This window comes from Protopterus annectens, chromosome 12.part0, assembly GCF_019279795.1.
Source record: "Protopterus annectens isolate FY-2018-M chromosome 12.part0, PAN1.0, whole genome shotgun sequence".
In the NCBI taxonomy this organism is placed as follows: Eukaryota; Metazoa; Chordata; order Ceratodontiformes; family Protopteridae; genus Protopterus; species Protopterus annectens.
In genome coordinates this window covers 520,665,892-520,685,079 of record NC_056746.1, presented here as the reverse complement: position 1 = coordinate 520,685,079, position 19,188 = coordinate 520,665,892, and the positions used below count along the sequence as shown (strand labels likewise).

The window sequence follows — 19,188 nt, the reverse complement described above, 5'->3', positions numbered from 1 at the left end:
GAGGAGTTCTGAAGTGGAACACAGCTTCACAATGAGTGCAGTAACACAGGAGCACCCTAGAGCTTGCCTGAAGCAAAACAGTGCCTTGGGCAACCTAGAGTATAGAAGGATGACATCATAAAATAGGACAGAAAACTCTTTTAAGCAAAAGCGCAGTGAGGAGTAAATGGTACTGTGATTTAGCTGTGTCTCTGCATTGCTCCATTCAGCGTGGATAAAAAAAGTGGACATTTAGTAGATCCCACAACTCTATGCCTTAAACGACCTTACTGTGATAGGAAAGAAATCTGATGAAACAACATTCACAGATATCAGCAGAACAATTTCTTGCTGTCGTGACATTTTTTTTTAACCAGAAAGCCTAGAAAACATTTCTTTTCTATTTTCATAACAAAGTTGCCGTGATTATTTATAAACAGGAACAGTTTTCCCAACATAAAATTAAAGAGAGCAGAAGATATAGGATGGCAGAATTTGAGAGAAAAGAGAGTGAGAAAAAGTGAGAAAGAGTGAGACAGACAGGCAGTAAAAGTATAAAAAACAGTCTGATTACCTGTTTCCATGGCACATGCGTAGTGATACATTTGGGAACATTCTTTTGATGAGCAGTACAGTGTTGCACCCACTTTGTGGCATTCGGCACATTTCTGTAAAACAATCAATGATGGTATGAAATTAGTCAGATACATTACTGGCAAGGAATGCAATAACTGTGCAGACTTAGCAGGCCTAGTGGCTTTGTAATAATGTCACTTATAAATACCCATGATGTTCCAGGCTGGAGGCAACCCTGGGTGTCTTGTTCATTGTGCCAGCAGGGTGTTAGTGCTCTGCAGGAGTGATAAACATTGACGTGTTGTGAAAATGTCACTGAAGTGTAATACACTGCAGCACACCATGTTAAAGTAACAAGCATTCTAACAGCTTTCATACTGGCAAGGTAATGGGGCTTTGCTCTGCCTGCAGAGATACTGGGAACTCTCTCAGAGCATATAGCCAGAAAATAGCTTTTCTCTAAACTGTAGTGTGACGAAAAGACAAACTATTAGGGCTATTTAACACAATATATCCACATCTAATGGCCATAAACTGAAAAATAAGGTAATTTGTACAAATGAAATCTTTAATTACGCAGTTGTTCAAGCCATGACAAGATACACCATGAATTATTAATGTATATGGGGAAACAAGGTCCAAAAAGGACATTAATTCACAGAGTGAGAGGTACTCACTAAAAAAGTAGTATGTTTGTCTCCCCTCTCCTGGTTTATGCCCAGAGTATTCACTTCAATCACACTGATATCCAAAATTCTGTGAATCTTGTCTTCTAATAGGGTTAGTCACCCCCCCAGCAATAACTTCCTCATAGTTTGCTATAATAAATTCCGCAGTGCAAGGTTACAGGTATTGGAGTCCCATACACGGAGGAGCTCCCTTCATGAAAAAAAAATGTATTTTTGGAAACTATAACAGTTACTATTTTTTGTGATCGCTGCAGTTATCAAAGACATACCCATGGGGCTTCTGCAATGAAATCATGTTGCCTTTACAAGTAAAAAAGGCTGAGCTGCTGAGCACCGCCTTTCAGGGAGCCAGATCTATAAGGGTACCTGGTATTACTGTAGGCCAAGATCTACAGTTATTTTAATTCTGTTGCTCCCCCCTCCTTTTTTTTGTATGAAACTGTAATTTCTATCTACACATGAATGTACTTTACCGATTGTACACTGTTATTAAATTGTGCGTGTATTTGATGCAAAGGTCTTTTCTAGACAGTTGGGTTTACCACACCTGTCTGGTAGTAGTTCATTTGCATATAACTGGTTCATTAATTTTAACATAGGGTAGCACATTCAAAGCCCCTTCTCCCTACTTGATGCCCTTGACTGAGGTGTGCTTCTTATTTTAATTAGGCCTATCTGCACATTGCAAGTGTATTTGTCTTAACATAGAGAGGCACATTCAAAGCCTACACCTCAACTGGTTTCCCTTGGCTGCAATGTGTTTCTTATCTTAATTATCTGTATCTGCAGATTGCTGGTGTATCTGTTTTAACATAAGATGGCACAGTCAAAGCCTTTGCCCACAACTTGTTGCCCTTGACTATGGGTGTGTGTGTGTGTGTGTGTGTGTGTGTGTGTGTGTGTGTGTGTGTGTGTGTGTGTGTGTGTGTGTGTGTGTGTATGTATGCTTTGTTTAAACAGAAACATTACATTAAATGCTCAGGTCAATTATGAAGCCTTGGCATACTAGTATTAATAAGAGAGTATCAACCTTTTTTCTCCAGTGAATATTCTCTAACAATCTCTTATCAGTATATTTTAATTACGTCAGCTTGCACATTGCCAGTATAGGATGGTAAATTCAAAGCCCCTCTCCCAAACTGTTGCTTTTGGCTGTGATGTGTTTCTTTATTTTAATTAGGCAGTGTTTTTTATTGCTACATAAGGTTTATGCTGTTAACAGCATTCATATATTGGCTTTGTATTTGCTGCTATGTAATTAAGATGCTGGTCTCTGTTTATGTAGTATTTTGTAGGCAAATTGCTGTATAATATTGCTCTTGTTAGTTCCTTAGGATGACATGATTTTTGTGTTGTACATTTAACAGTTTTATTGCCCCTGAACATACTCACCTGACTCCTGTTGACACTGTTTTTATGTTTGGGGCTTTCTAAGGAGATAATCATTTTCTGGACTCCCATGAGGCTCGGTGGGCTTTATATCTGCTTAGGTAGTATGTTCCTCTTCACTGTAGCTCTACCTGACTACATACTTACGGGTCTTCCTTGATGCAGTGTCTGTATCTATGTTGTTCATATCTTAATTAAGACACATATAACTTAATACACTAATAACTTAAGTGCTTAGATTCATTGATTCATAGATTATTACCAGGCTAACTGGCCTCCTGGACCATTTTTAAGCCTAGCCAGTTACCCCCTGTGAGAATCAAACCCTGCACCTTGTGTTTCTAAGGTAAATACCTTAACCTTATGCCACCCTCCCACCCTGTTGCTTAAGCAGTGCATTTCTCCATAAAGTTGACAGGCACAAATTACATTCATAATTACTTGTCTTTAAAAAGTTGTTGGTCTGCTTACTTTTCATATTCATTTTGCAGGGGTTTTACATATATATATATATTTCTCTATACATGACCATTTCAATATTACCACACATTCTTAAATAAAACACAGAGATTAACTTTCCAGTCTTTTGTCACATATTAATATCAGAGAACTTTGCTCAGCATCACTCTAATACTAAGAATCATTCTTAACAAACAATAACCTTTAACTCGCCCTTTAAAATGTAGTTTTACAGGCAGCTAAACTGGATTATAACATCAGTGTATTAAAAACTCAACACAAATTTCATTTCTACTATAATTTCTAAATCTATTATACAATCACAGTAATCCCAACATTATAAACGGTTCCATAACACCTTACTACTAATAACAATGTTCACTTGTACATTAGAATTAGAATTATCACAATAACATCATCAACAGTTCCCTAATGCCACATCAACACACCAGCCAGCAGAAACTTTCCTTGTACAATACAAACACTCTGATAATAATAACATTGGAGTAAAAGTGCCTAGCACTCTGCACCAACATACGTCAAGCATCTACACAAATGAAAAGATGTCAATCTCACAGGCAATAAATACTCCCTCTAATTTTTGAGGACTGTAAGGAACGACTTTCTCAGATTTACAGATTCATCCCTTTCCATCACAAAGATTTTCTAATGTGTTAAATTATCTGCCAACCTTCGTGTAGTAAGTTCCTTCATTCAAAGTTTACTACACTTCTCTCTATATATGCCTTTTCTTTATTTCTTTGTTGTTACATTTCTATCCTCCATAATAAAAAATAACACAACACTACCTGTCCTCCATCTTAAAAGAAACCATCCCTTCAAAACAATGGAAGTGGTTGTTACAAGTTCACAAATAAACACTTCTCCCTGTTAAAAAGACTTTCTATTTTTGCCATTCCCTTAACAATTTCCATTTAAAATATTCTTTAAGACCCAAAAGCACATCATTCCAATATTAATTAGAATAATTCTTGTTTCAGGTGATATTCAGCCAAACCTGGGTTATATTACTCAGTCTTCTAACCCTTGATACATTTCTACAGGTTATATAAATGTTTATAGCATCAATGACAAAGGAGTACAGCACGAAACCTGGGTAAAACTTAACAAACTTAAATATTATTGTAACAGAGTCTTGGCTTAAAGAATGATTAATTAATTTTCACCTCACTTCTCCAGTTATTACATTTTCTTTACAGATAGTAGATCAGGCAAATGGCTGAGTATGGTATAATAGCAGTTATAAAAAATGATTAAAATATTTGGCTAACTTTCTTGGTGAAAGGTAATCCATCAGTAGATTCTATCCCGAACTGGATCCTTTTTCAATTACCTCTAAGAGAACAAGTAAAGCTTAATGTTGCCACAATATATATTCTACTCACCTCAATTATCTACCTGACAGTGGATACCTTAAAGTAAGATTTGGATCACTCTAAAGATAATAAATTAATCAATTATGGTTATCTAAAGTTCCATTGGAATAGTCCATGCAAAAGTAAGCTTATAAGATTTCTTAATACTTATAATCTCTCCCAAGGGATTACAGAAGGAACTCCACTAAACCTTATATTACACAATTCTTCTCACTGCTTGATATAATCATCACAGACATACCAAAAAACTAAAACAACTATTTTTCCCCGGTAGTTTGAGAGACTACTGCCCAGCCCTATCATGCCAGCCACTAAAATCCATTAATGAGTCACTTCAAACTCTTCTAACTCAATATTTTACAGAAATCATTAAGTCTACATTATTAGCAAAATTGTAACTAATAGATGTTCATGATGGTGAAGACCCAACTTTTCCACTTTCCACATTTTGCAATCTTCTCACTTCGATCCGGGAAAGATTATTCATCTTATAAAAAGACGGTTAAATATAATTATTTTCTATGGCTAACCAAGTATTTAAAATGCTCAGAAAAAATCGAGTTAAAGCATGAAATAATGGAAGAATGACCAATAAAAAGTGACTAACTACAATAATAGCATATCAGCATATAAAATGTGTCACTAGAATAGCAATTATCTTCCAATGCAGATTCTACTATGTTTATCTAATGACTTAAAAATGTTCTGAATAAAAAGAGATAAAGCATGGACATAATGGAAACATTATCAATAAAACAGTTACAAATTATAATAATATCATTGTATCGGTATCTAAAATGTAGCACTAGAATAACAATTATCCTCCAAAGCAGATTACTACCAGAAACTGCAAAACACACTGCTAGGGAACCAAAAGTAATTATGGAACATCATAAGAATCCTTAAGTATAAAACTTATTCTCAAAGTCTGGTTCTTCTTCTAAATTAACTACCAGTATGATTGCAACTATTAAGGATAAAGTATCTTCCTAACCTCAACCTTCAAATGTAGCACCAAACAATGATCTATTTAAACCAGCTTTCTACAAACTGATAGAATACCCTCACTTCTACATTAAATTAATTGATAAAATATTGTTGAAGATTTCCTTCAAAAATTGTAACTCTAGCTCAAATTTTTAAAGTTTGAACCCTAAAATTCTCAATATTGACTGTCCTATCTTATCCAAGCCCTTGGCCTTCATTTATAATCTCTACCTTTCCTCAAAGAAAGTACCCCAGAACTTCAAGCATGCGCTTATTTAATCACTTTCAAAAGTGAAAAGTCTCTCTTGTGTCTTTGATTACAGACCTATTGCAAATATCTAGAATATGTTCAAGAATACAACCTCCTCTCTGACAAGGAATGTCTTTCACTCCAAATATAGCAGGCTGTTTGCAGCACTGTCTATAACTATTTAAATTTACTCTAACATGGAGAAAGGTCTGCTAAAAGGGAATATTCTCTAGATTTAAAAACAGCATTTAAGACTGTTGATCATAATATTTTGACAAATTGACTGAGTGTGAGCACATTTCCAAGGCAGAGTGGTTAAACAAGTTATCTTTCCAGTCAAACTTTTATAGTTATAGTGGACAATCTCTCATCTGAAAATGTTTTACTTACAAAAGGTATTCTGCAGGGTTCATGGCTTGTTCCACTACTTTTCTCACTGTTGATCAACAATTTGCCCTGTGAGCTTCTGCACCTTAATTGCATCATGTATGCAGATAACATTGTGTTATCTAAGTTTCATAAGTTTTCTCAAGCCTTAATCTTTTTTTTTTCCAAAAAGATTTTGCCTTAGTCTTATACTGGCACATTAAGAACAAAATGGCAGTCATACAAAAAGCTACTGTTATGGCTTTTGGGACTTCCAAAAGAATCATACAATTTTAGCCTGTCTCCATTGCAGATCACACAAGAACTATTTTACCATCCACAACAGAATAAAGGTATTTAGGTGCATTGCTAGATAAACACTTTCTTTTCAACCCCATATAGATTTCATAGCAAATAAAGTTTTAATGCACTTAAAATATTAAATCCTTGCATTACACTATGGCAATAGCTAAAATACAGCATCTGCTTTACAATTGCGGGTAAAATTAATATAAAATATACCACAATAACAATTATGTATACAATACTACAACAAAGCTATGATATACCTTGTGTATACTAGCCACATTGTACACTAAACACAGACTACCAAGTAATAGATTACTGAGGTCAGTGCACAGTTGTCAACATATACACAGGTAAGAAGGGCCACAGTGATGGCTATCCACAATGGGTAGTGTATGTGTATGTGAGTGAGGGTGGGCTAATTTTGAGGGTGAGCATATGTCTGTTGAATGTGAGAAACCAGAAAGACATACCAAGGAGGAGTGGCATCTCCAGTGCGGGTGCAAATGGGCGAAGGGGTTCCCTATTAAGTAAGCACATGCTTAATATAGCGAATGCTGTTTAATCGACAGCTAAATGTTGAAACGGCAAAATCCTGAATACACGGAACAGCGATTTTTTTCCCAGGGAAAAAAATCACTGGGACTTTGCCTTTTCCTCCACTGCGGTGTGATCTCGGAGTTGGTATATTTAAGTAGGGTGGTTGTGATGGGGGGTTAGGGGGCAAAACCCTCCACTTTATTTTGTGTTTTTTTTTTTGTTTTTGTTTTTTTGTGGACCAGCGATTTTTTTCCCTGGAAAAAAAATCGCTGTTCCATTTGTTTGGAATTTTGTGTTTTCATTTTTTTGGGTCGGTTATACAGCATTCACTATTTTAAGCATTGTTATAATATAGACCTGGGCGATAGCAGGTACTGCTGATGGGCACGTGTGGGTGTGCATGACCATAACTCCCACAGATGATACAGCACTGTGCAGGGTCTGATGGCCAAGTCTAACATGTTTCAGAAATTTCTGTTTATATAAATCAGTGATCGACTGTAATGAGGCTTGATAATGTAAGCTCATGTCTTTAGCTGTGAACTACTTGATGTTTCTATTTTTGTTATGCACTAACATAATTAGTTTTACAAATCCAAGCAGAAATATGAAGGGGTATAAAAATGGGTCCAACGAGGGTTTCCAGTCTGTGCTGAAAACTTCCAAAATTGCCAGTTAATGCAGCTGGACATATCTTTGTCCAGATGTGAAACAGATTCTCTTCGTTATATATACTTACTTCACATTCTTACAACTACAAAGAAATGTTATCACTACAAAAACAGGGAATCAGTGTCAGCACTATAATAGAAATTGTATCAGCAATGATTTTCTATGAGAAAATGCAATTAATGAAGTGCTGCTCATCCAGTTGTGATAAACGAGGTGCACACTCATTCACTTTACACCCAAATGCTAGTATGGAAGCCATATTGAATACTGAGTATAAACAACTGTGGTGCATCTTCAGTAGTATGATTAATAGAGAGTCTGGTGGAACATAAAAGCAAACTGTGTTAATTCTTTTTGATTTTGTTATGCATAATGAAAAAAAGGAGGATACATTTTTTCTGTGTCAATCATGAGATATGTGCTATTAGGAGAGAGCACTGTATGGAGTATTTATGACTAATGACTACACCATCTGCTCCTTTGACTTTGAGATGTTTGTATTGCCTAAACATTTTGAATCATTTACATTACTTATTAGAACAAAAAGGAAACAATATTTTTGTTTATAGTGAAATTTTCTGTCTACAGCTTGCCTGGGGGAACTTATTTAAATAAATGTAATTTAGACATTGGAGAAGTAATGCATATGTCATCTGAATGTGAAGATCATGGGAAGATGCTTATGAAACAAGAAACTGTATTTAAAGAAGAAACCAATATGATAAAAGGTATCACAACTAGTATTCATGTTTTAAAAGATGCCAGCCCTTGATTTTTCAAACCTAGATCAGTTCCTTTTTCAATTCATTCTACAGAAGAAGAAGAAGAATTAATTCAGCTAGATTTTGTAGTTCACAAAGTGAGCAACCACTGCATTTTAGAGGTATGCCTTTTAATATAAGTACATGAATATGTCTTGAGAGGATGGCTTACCGTATTTGAACCTATGGTTATGACATACTATACTAGAAGCCTAGCATTAAGTGTCAGAGTTGGTTGCATATTGTGAGGGTTTAGAGTCCTTATCTCTCCGAAATTCCATTGTATAATACTGAAAATATTACATTAAGTTCATCATGAAATGTTCATTGTATGGCTTGATCTCATCATATTAATGATCACCAGGTATGGGCTACTGCCCAATGATTGTCTCATATCTGCCTCTGTTGTGATGTCTGTAGTGGTGAGGACTAGAGCAAGGATTTATCTTCAGCACTGTAGTCCTTACTATCTGAATAAATCTAGCTTCCAGTGCAGCTTTAATCTCTGTCTTCTCTTTTCTTAACTGGGGGTATCTCTCAGTTCTTTGCTAGGGGTATAAGGACCGTCATGCATACAAACCTTATGCCTACTGCCTGTCTAGCAGGTTTGTTCCTGACAATATTAATGCTCTGCTTTTCTGCATCTAGTGGCACCTGTATTGCAGACATTTGTCATGGATTCTTTTTTTCCTCTCTGACAACTAAAACACAATGCAGAATCTTGGTTTGGAGAGAATACTATTGTCTGAAAAATGTTTTGCTGAATACTAAACCCCTTAAATATCTCCCTCAGGAAAACATAACCTACCCAAAGTGCTGGAACTTTACAGTAGATTATATTTAGCTGGCTGTAGGTTTCTTGTGTCTTCTCCTTCCATAGTGAATCCAGGGACTTTGATCCTTTACTTGCTGGAGTGATCCTTTACAGTCTGGTGAAATATTTTTGGAGAAAAGAAGTTTTGCAGACAGTGATTTGGCAAACTATAGTTTTCCTTTCCTCATCTAATCTCAGAACTGATTACCTTCTTCCTTCTGTTAGGTACCCAGATCAAGAAGTGCAATAAAACAGATGATAAAACAACAAATTATGAAGTTATAGAAATGTTAGATTGATAGTAGCCATTTAGGAGTTCATGAAAAGGAGGAATCCTACAGACTGGGCACTTGAAAAGGAAGAGAATGAATGCTTGAGATCTATAACCTAATTCTAGGCATTGCTAGTAGTACCTGAACAGTTTGGAGATATCCCAATAAGGCCTGTAGCTTTGTGAAGTAAGCAGAAACCAGGCCCTGTAGGGCTTTCTAAACTAGCAGAAAAAAAGATAATTAAGGCCACTGGACGCACAGTCCCTTTTCAGGGACAACCTGTGAACACAGTCTGTTTAAGTGTCTGGCTCAGAACTGGCCTGGAGAAGCCATGATTGTGTAGAATGTGATACATATTAATGAAGATGGTTTGGGTGAGACTTTTACAGTAGCTTATCGGTATCTGTGGATGTAATCCTCATGCATACCTCTCAAGTGTACCTCATTACGAGGAACGTACCTCATTTGGGGTCTTAAAAAGTTCATTTTCCTCGAAGTTCCCTCAAAGTTCCACATTGAACGACTCTTGTCACACATTCAGTGTTAGGAATTTTTTTAAGTGAAATCCATTGTAAATAGAAATTAATCATATTAATTAATTAAAAGATCTTTATAAGAAAAAACAGCATATTTTAATCATCCTATGACCTTCCTAGTTGAAGTTGTTAGTAAGCCATTAGTATTTGTTCCACATTTTGCCCATTTGTTCCACATTATGAGGGCTAGTGTTTCCCATTTTGGACATGGAGAGTTGAGAGCTATGTCCTCATGTTGTGTGGTTTCTGTAGGACAAGTGATTGAATCTTCTACAAATGACATATATGTACGAAGTTATAAGTATCTGTGCATTGGCACTACATATCTTTGCTAAAAAGGACCACTCAGAAAAACATTTATGTATAATGTTAATAAATATGTGTGCACTTGTTTTATGTATCTTTATTAAAAAGGGGCACTCCAAAGGACCAGTTTTTTTTCTGGAATTGAATGCATGAATGAATGAACATATAAATAAATATCACTAAAAAAGGAAACAAATGGCCCCGACACTCCCCAGATGAAAGCATATCCACAGGTGAACAAGAAACAATAATAATTTTGAAAAAAAAAATGGAAGAAAATAAATATCCAAGAACACACTGGGGATAGTGAAGCATTGTGTGTAAGAATTTAGGAGATTTATTTTTTTATGTATTGGATGATGTTGCAGATGAGGAAATATGTGGAGAGAGAGTAGGAACATTAGACTACTGAGAGTATAAAGGGTATTTCATTTTAAATGCATGTACATTCCCAGGCCTTAATAGTGATTCCACTATGAAATGTTGAAAGTTGACAGAATGAAAAAATACCCGAAAACCCAAAGGAAGAAAAACTCCCTTTTTCTTGTTTTTTTTTTTTGCAGGGGGCAAGCCCCCCACACCTATCAAACTTATATATACCAACTACATGGTCATACTTACTCAAAAAGGGGAGAAATCTTCCCAGAAAGTGAAACATTTAGAATCTGTACCACAATGATTTCCTATGGAGCAAAACATTTGGCATTATGCTTTTCGACTTCTTTTTCTGTGATCTAGTGAGTCTCTGAGAATTTTTTCTCAAGATTGTGCAATAGCAGTGCAAATTTTAAAAGTTGTTTAAAGAAAAGTAAACTAAAACAAGGTGACTAGGGTAGCTATCTGTTTAAGCAGCATTTGGTTTTAGAATGTGATTTTAATATGTGATCATGTGATTTTTAAATGTTATATCTCAGTACTTATTTTGTAAACAGATGCAACTGGTTACTGATATGTTAATGTTTGTCACTATTTTCAGTAATCTTGTAGCCTTATTTTCTTTCTTCGTCTTGGTAGGTATTGCAGTTTTTTGTTCACTTGTACATAAATAAATATATCATAAATTTGCACACAAATCAGACCAAACATCTTACCACTTCAGGATTTTAACATTACCATTTTTTTACATAGTTAATGAGCTTCTTCTTTAGATATCATTCTACATTCTTTTTTGCAAAGTGTACTAAACCAGAAAAGTGCAATTTTAGGGAAGAATCATCTTATCATAAAGTCATTGCAAGTTTACCTGCTACCATGGAAACAATCTGGCACCAGCTTGACCCTCAGTTTGTGGTATCTCATATAGTTTTGTTTTGTGCCTCAAGTTACACCAGAAGCATTTGCAAGGGCTATATAGCAAGAGGGAATACTTTTAGCTGTTGAAGAGTAATTGGACAGGTTGGGCACAACATAATAAAGGGTAGGCCTGGCCTTCATCACATTAGTTCTTCATCTGACTGTTATTCATTGCTTTGGGTGTACTTTATTTTTATCAGGATAACAGCCATTTTGTGTGGGGCACATGTATACATATTTTTCATTATTTTATACCACATATTATACTGTATCTTGCTGAACCCATTCTTCTGAACTCTGGACCACAAAGCATTCAGCATAGAGTGGGGATAAATGCTAACAAACAGACTATAAATATGTTTTTAGTTTTATAAAGTGAACGGGGTATAAACACTCAGTTAAAAAGGATGCAGACAAATTGATTAAGTTGGCGCACCTCAATTGCAGTGTTTAGCCAGTTTGTGAAATTGACACTCATTACAAAGAGGCATTACATATTATTGACCATGGGATTGGTAAGGCTTATCTGTAACCAAATGGGACAGGTTAATTTGAACATAAAAAGGGAAATTGGCTAGGCATAAAATGGTTTCCCATAGTGCAGCAACTCCAGAGGTGATTTTATAGGTTTATAGGTTCATAGGTGGGTGCTAGGCTATCGGCCCAAGGGCTTACTTAAGCCTAGCCAACAAGGTTCCCTGGATTACGCCACCCAAGAAAGTTATTTTCCTGTGCCACTGTCGAGCAGAGACACAGAAGTGATCCCCGGGGTATATTTCCTATTTCCCATCCACTCATCAAGATTTTTCTTGAAGAGTGCTAATGAAGAACTTTGCTTGACATAGATGGGTAGCCTGTTCCAGAGTATGGGAAGTCTCTGGGACAGGAATCTATCCCTCCAGCATGTCCTGTTTATTGTGGTGACAAGGTTTAGGTCCCTAGAGAGTGTAGCTCGGAGGGATTGGGATTTCTTTAGGTGTAGCATTTCCAACAGCTCTGGGTTTGAAATAGCTTTATATGTTAGGCAGAGATCACCTCGGAGTAGGCGATATGCTACGGGGTAAAGCTGGAGTTTTTTGAGGCAGTCAGTGTAGGGCATTTTATTTGAGGCCAGTAATCCTCTTTGTGAGGTACTTCTGTGGCCTTTCCAGCTGCTGCAGATGTCTTGTGAGGTACATTCCAAAAGGGGCATTGTACTCTATAATGGGTCTAATGAGTGCTGAGTAGAGAGGAACAATGACCTCTTTTTTCCAGGATGAGAACCCTTTTATGATGAGGTGTGCCATGTAGAAGGACTTCCTGACTACTGTGGCGATGTGACTATCAAAGGAGAGACTACTGTCCACCTGGGGCCCAAGGTCTCTTATCACACATTCGGTGTTAAGTAGATTGTTGCCTATGTGGTTGTTCATGGGTACAGAGTTTTTACCAAAGGGGATGACACTGCACTGTTTGGCATTGAGCTTGAGGCCATGGCTCTGACACCAGGCATCTGTCTCAGTGAGGCCCTTCTGTAGGATGTCCACATCATTTGTGGACTTGACTATGGCTCCTAGTTTGCAGTCATCTGAGAACTTCGTTAGCCAGAGGCCTTCTGTGTTAGCCTGTACTTCAGAGAAGTAGATACCAAACAGGAGAGGTCCCAGGACGGATCCCTGTGGTACTCCACTTGTCACTGCTTTGAGGTCAGACTTGGAGTCTGCAACTTTTACAGTGTGGGTTCTGTCAGTGAGCCAGTTGGCAACCCATCTTGTGATGTAGGGATTTATACTTAGTTTAGTGAGTTTAGCTATAATTCCAGAATGGGGGATGGTGTTGAAAGCCTTGGCGAGGTCAAGATAGGCTGTGTGAACCACCTTACCCTCATCTACGGCTTTGGTGACTGCCTCAAAGAATTCAATCAGGTTCAGGAGGCATGATCTGCCTTTCACAAACCTGAACTAGGTGGGATCCAGAGTTTGGAGGTTACCAATGTCTTTGTATATGAGTTCCATGATGATGCGTTCCATGGCCTTGCAGACCAGGCTCATCAGGCTAATAGGTCAATAGTTACCAGGATCAGTGGTGGCTCCCCCTTTGTGGAGTGGGGTAACTGTTGCTGTGCGCCATTCAGTGGGCATAAAGCCTGATGCGAGGCTATTATTGAACATGGTGCTTAAGTGGGGAGCCAGTTTGTTCTGAAGTTTGTGTAAAATACAGCCTGGGATGTTGTCTGGTCTCATGGATGATGTGTTTTTGGCTTTAGAAAGTGCAGCTTTTACCTGTATAGTTGTGAATACAGGGACTCTACATTCTTCCTGTATAAATATGGGCCCTTTAGGGGGTGGGGGGTAAAGTTAGCACTGTACCTATCTGCCAGGATGTTGGCAATATCAGTTGATTCTGTAATTTTCGTGCCGTTGTGCTGTAACTCAGAGCAGATCTGGGTGTTGCTATCGAGATTCTTGACATAGCTATAGAATGCTTTGTGGTTGTCCTTAGAATTGGTGGCGATTTTGTTTTCGTAGCTAGCTTTGGAGGATCTTATAAGCGATCTCAGCTTCTTACCGAGGCTGACCAGGGAGCTCCTCCACTCATGGGATTTTACTCTCTTTTGCAACAGTCTCTTCCTTCTCTTGCACAGTTTGTTTATGGCAGGGGGCCACCAGATTGGCTTCCTTTTTTTGGAGGATAGCGTCTTGGTTCTGCTTGGGATAGCACGATCCGTGCACTCGTGTAAGTGCTTATAGAGTGCATTTGTGTAGGATTCAGCAGTTGTAACTGTATTGTCCATCTGCATGGGTGTCATGAACTTCACCACTTCTGTCTTTAGAAGCATGAAGTTGGCTTTGGAGAAATTTTTTACCGTGGTTTCCTTAATGGGGGTTGGGGGCGGGATGTGGATATCAAGGGTGATTAGCTTATGGTTGGATCGGATCAACAAGGAATTGACTTCAGCTGTGGAACACCGGTCACTCATGTTGGTAATGACTAGGTCTAGGATATTTTTGCCTCTGGTGGGGGTGTGGATAAGTTGATCCAGGGCATTGGAGTTTATGAATTCCAGAAAGCGTTGAGCTAAGGAGTTGGTACAAGAGTAGTTTTCCCAGTTAATGGTGGGGTGGTTGAAGTCACCCATTATTAGGGTGTTTGGTTGAACCCTAATATTTTCCAGTACATCAAGAAAAGAGGAGTGGGAATCTTGGGGCATGGTGGGGGAATCTGTAGCAAGCTACAATTTGGATTGCAGTTTTGCCCAGAGTTAGTTGCACTTGGATAACCTTGGATGCATTATGCTGAGAAACTAGCCTGGAGGTGTGGATATCCTTAATGAATATGGACACACCTCCGCCTTTGGTATTTTGGTTTAGGTTACATGGCCGAAAAGTGTGGTATGAGGTATAGCCTGGTAGTGCAGGGGTGCTCTCTGGAGCCTTGAACCAGGTCTCAGTCACTGCACAAATATCGATGTTCTCCATTTTAAGGAGTGCCTCGAGTGAGTGCATTTTGAGATTTAGACTTCTAGGATTGAGTAGCATTACCCTCCGTTTTTGCTTGCCTGTTCCTGTTATGGTGGTGAATTTGTTATTTGACCCTTGCCTAAAAAAGGCACTATAGGGGCAGCAAGAGCCTTAGCCAGTATCTGAAATCCCAGGGGCGACAGGTGCAGGCCATCTGTGACAAAGCATCGTGGTCTGTCGACCATGTCATCCCAAGCAGACAGATACTGGATCCCCTTAGAATGACACCAGAAGCTTAGCCAATTGTTGAAGTCAATCATTTTGTCCTTGTACTGTGGTATCATTCTGGGTGATGGCAGAATGCTCCTCAGGGCTAGGGTCATACCTGCCTGGGCTACAAGATCAGAGAGCTCTTCCATGTCTCTTTTCATGTAGTCCAGGGAGGTACGTCTCAGGTCATTCACACCAACATGGACAATGACAGGGTCATATTTGTACTTGTTGTGGAGTGACCTGAGTGCGTGGGTTATGTGTTGGATCCTGGCACCTGATAGGCAGCTGACAGTAACTTTCTCCTTGTTTAGCCTGGTGAGTGGGACATCAGTGTGCCTGATTTTAGAGTCACCTATGACTAGTGTGTTGGGTACATTGTTTTGCCTTATTGGCTGTGGTTGAGTGGCACACTGAGTCTGTGGGCTATGTGTCATTTGGGTTGTGTTGATGGAGGTTGCTTGCGTTTCTGCTTTGGAGGTCTCTGTTGCCTAGACAGATTATTACTGAGAGCCTCCGCGAATGTTTTTGTGTTACTATGTGTGGATTTTGGTGGTGTAGATTTAGTGAGACTATGTGATGAGTGTGGCGTGGTGCAAATGTTTATCTTCTCCTCATGACTGTCAAGTTCAGTCTTGGTTGGAGAGAGCTTTACCTCCAGTTTGGCTAGATAAGTGCATCTCTCACAGGTTGTAGTGTTGGGTGGTGGGAGGAGAGGGTTGTCTGTGTACATGAGGCAATTTCTACATTGCCTCAAGATGTCCAGATTCATCAGATAGACAGGAGAGAACACTGGGAGCTGACCCTTGGACATGCCTGAATAAAAAACTATTTTCCTCTAGATAAGTGAGGAAAGTGAGTACAAGAGCTGTTTTTCTCTAAGCAAGTGAGAAAAGTAAGTACAAAAACTGTTTTCCTCTAGGTAATGAGGAAGGTTGAGTGTTATAGTAATTAGTAGCTTATTTAGTGCTTACAAGTTCTGAACAAGTGCTGAGCACGAATAAGTAAATTTAAGTGCTAAAACTAAGAATCTGTACCTGCACTAGATGAGTTACAAGACAGAAACAAGTGCAAATGCAGGCTTTCAAATTAGAAAGTTGAGAGAGATGGAAGAGATTGCCCAAATGGCCATTAACTACAATTTCTGGGCCAGAACCACTCCTTATGTGGTAGACAGATTACCTAGTGCTTACCACTCCCACTGATAAGCTAGAAGGCTTCCGTCCAACACAGAAAGGCTTGGGGGGCTCAGAAGCTTACATACAGTCCTAGATATAGCAAATCTGTATCTGGAACACTAGTTACAGGAATGGTAGGAAACAGGTTTACAGGTTTTTTTTACAGAAAAGTAGCAAAAACAGTAGTAAAAACAATTCATGTGCAGTGCAAGCTAGCACACTTGAGTATGTAGCAATATTAGACCAAACACAGTTTAAAAAACGCAGTTAAATTAAAAAGGACTAAAAGCAAGTGCAGAAAGAGTTTATTATGTAGAATGTGGTAAAGAGATAGGACTGGGTGAGTATCCCAGATCAAATCTACAGTGGGGCACGCAACTGCAAAAGTCACCAAATTTAAACTACAAGCCAAAAATAGGAAGGGTGGGTGGGACAAAACAGTTTCAACAGAGATCTAAGCAACAACTATCAGTACAAACTCTAAAACCAAAAAATATACTCAGCTCTGTATATTTGCAGATAGATTGGAAAGCAGTCTCTCAGAACACATGTTCCAGCAATTAAATGCAGGCTGTTACTAACAGGTCTAATTTTATGCAAGTGATCCTTGAGTTAGATAACACACAAGCTGTAAAAAACAGTTATACCAACTGAAGACACGGCAGAAAATAGGGGGGGGGGGTGCTATAGGTATTACTAGTATTAGTGCAGCCACATACATGGGGGTAAAGTGACTGTCAGTCAGTTGTTTCAACAATTATCCAGCCATTATACTGCTGACCTACAAAATGAAATATTTTGAATAAGCATTTTTATTAAAAGCAGCGTTGTTGCCTCACAGAAAGACGTTGTCCGGTTCGATTCTCAGCTAGAGCATCTTCTGTGTGGAGGCATGCGTGAATGGGCGTACCTTCGTTGAAGGTTGTGCATCAGGGCTGGCAACTTGGCAAGTAAAAATCTACTGCCAATCATTAGTGGACCGGAGTTCCTCTGTGGCGACCCCTAACCAGGAAAAGACGAAAGACACAAACAAACAAACTGACAGAGGTGTGCAGTGTTGGACACATGTGGTGACTTGCTTTATGAGCCAAATTGAATATTTCTATTTTTCTCTAAGGTTTTTGTAACAGTTTCAGCATTAGTATACTTAAATTTGGGGATTGTGTGGGTGGGGTGACGCCTCCAGCAATGCTGCCCAGAGTCAAGTTTTTTTTTTTTTCCAAAATGTAATTTGTAAGTTGTGTGAAGATATGTGAATGCTGCCAGCCTAGCTTGATAGAATTTTGTAGATAATTCTATGTAATTGTAAATATGAATGTAATCCACAGGCTTGTCTTCTTAAATGTAAGAAAACTGTGTTAAATGTTGAACTTCAAAAATGTAACCACATTGCACTCTGCTGGAAGAAAGCTGATAAGGCAAGTGTTGTATGACTGATCTCAAAGCTCAGAGACATAATGTATGGACTGAGGAATTCCTTCTGTTGTTTTGAGACCAGAGTTAATTGCTAGATTTTACATATATAATGTATTTTATTGCTGTAGTTTCCTGGCCAGGTGCAAGATCAAAGAAATGTTAAAACTCTGAGTTTCTGTTAGCCTGGGAACCAGAAAAGGGTGATTTCATCAAATGAGTCAGCAGTGATGTATTATTTTTAAGACTTTCTCAGAGAGAGGGGATCAGAGCAATTTGCATTTGCCTTCAGAACTGACCACTCACCAGCACTTGTTTTGCTCTGTCTGTATGTAAGTAGAATCTTAGACTTTAGTGCTTCTCTTAAGAAAGAGACAGAAAAGAGTAAGTTTAGACTAACTGTTTTCTATATTGATGTCAGACCATTCTACATTATTATTTTAAGCATTTTCCTGTGATTTCTGAACTCTTGGCTAGCACTGTGTTGAACTGAGGAGATTTGTTTTATGTTTTTATTTATTATTGAATATTTTTAATCCTTTCAACTGTGGCTGTTTTGTGTAGAGATAATTTAAGCACTAGAGTACATTGCATGCATATAGTGATACTGTACAAAGCCACTCCAATAAGCCTTAAAAGTTCCTGTCACACTTACTAACTGGATAATAACATTGCACAGTAAAATTGGACACCCTTTGGTAATGGCCTTATTAGTAGCTGATATTCGTGGTTGGTGGCAGCTGGTACTACCTTATAGACTGGCAGGAAGGGTCCTAGCTGGAGAACCTGTGCCAGCCTTCCCCAGCAGTGTCTGTGTGTTTGTATATAACTCATATCTTAAAGTGTGTGTGTGTGTGTGTGTGTGTGTGTGTGTGTGTGTGTGTGTGTGTGTCAGCCACTTGGGCAGGGACACAAAGCACTGGTTGGACAGAGTGGGTGCTGAAGGTTTTAGCTTGACCACTAGGCTGAGATCTGTACCCTATAGCTGTGCCAGTGGGGAGTCTTATTGGGGATCTGGAGAGAAAGGGAGAAACCAGCCCCAGACTGACTGTGATCTCTGTATGCTCTTAAGGGAAATTGTATTTTACTGTGTGAGTATTTGTTATCCTTCCCAATGTGGATGCCCCTCACTGGTGTTAGTGGTGAGGATTGAGGCTCCTTGATTACTGAGCCAGTGCACATGTGTCACAAGTTGAATTTGTATTTTTGAATTTACCTGCAATAGTTGTTACTTAATTTGAGGCAACTTCATCTCATACTTACATATACTAGCATATTTTACTGGTTAAAAGAAA

General features: G+C 38.4%; 1 protein-coding gene across 1 annotated transcript in view; it reads right to left on the bottom strand.

Annotated features, from left to right (window-relative positions):
* The window catches only part of RAI1 (retinoic acid induced 1), a 526,318-nt gene that overhangs the window by 289,324 nt on the left and 217,806 nt on the right, over positions 1-19,188 (bottom strand). Inside the window, exon 2 of the mRNA XM_044089662.1 lies at positions 554-647. Coding sequence (XP_043945597.1) covers positions 554-647 — 94 coding nt within the window. The remainder of the gene's footprint in view (positions 1-553; positions 648-19,188) is intronic.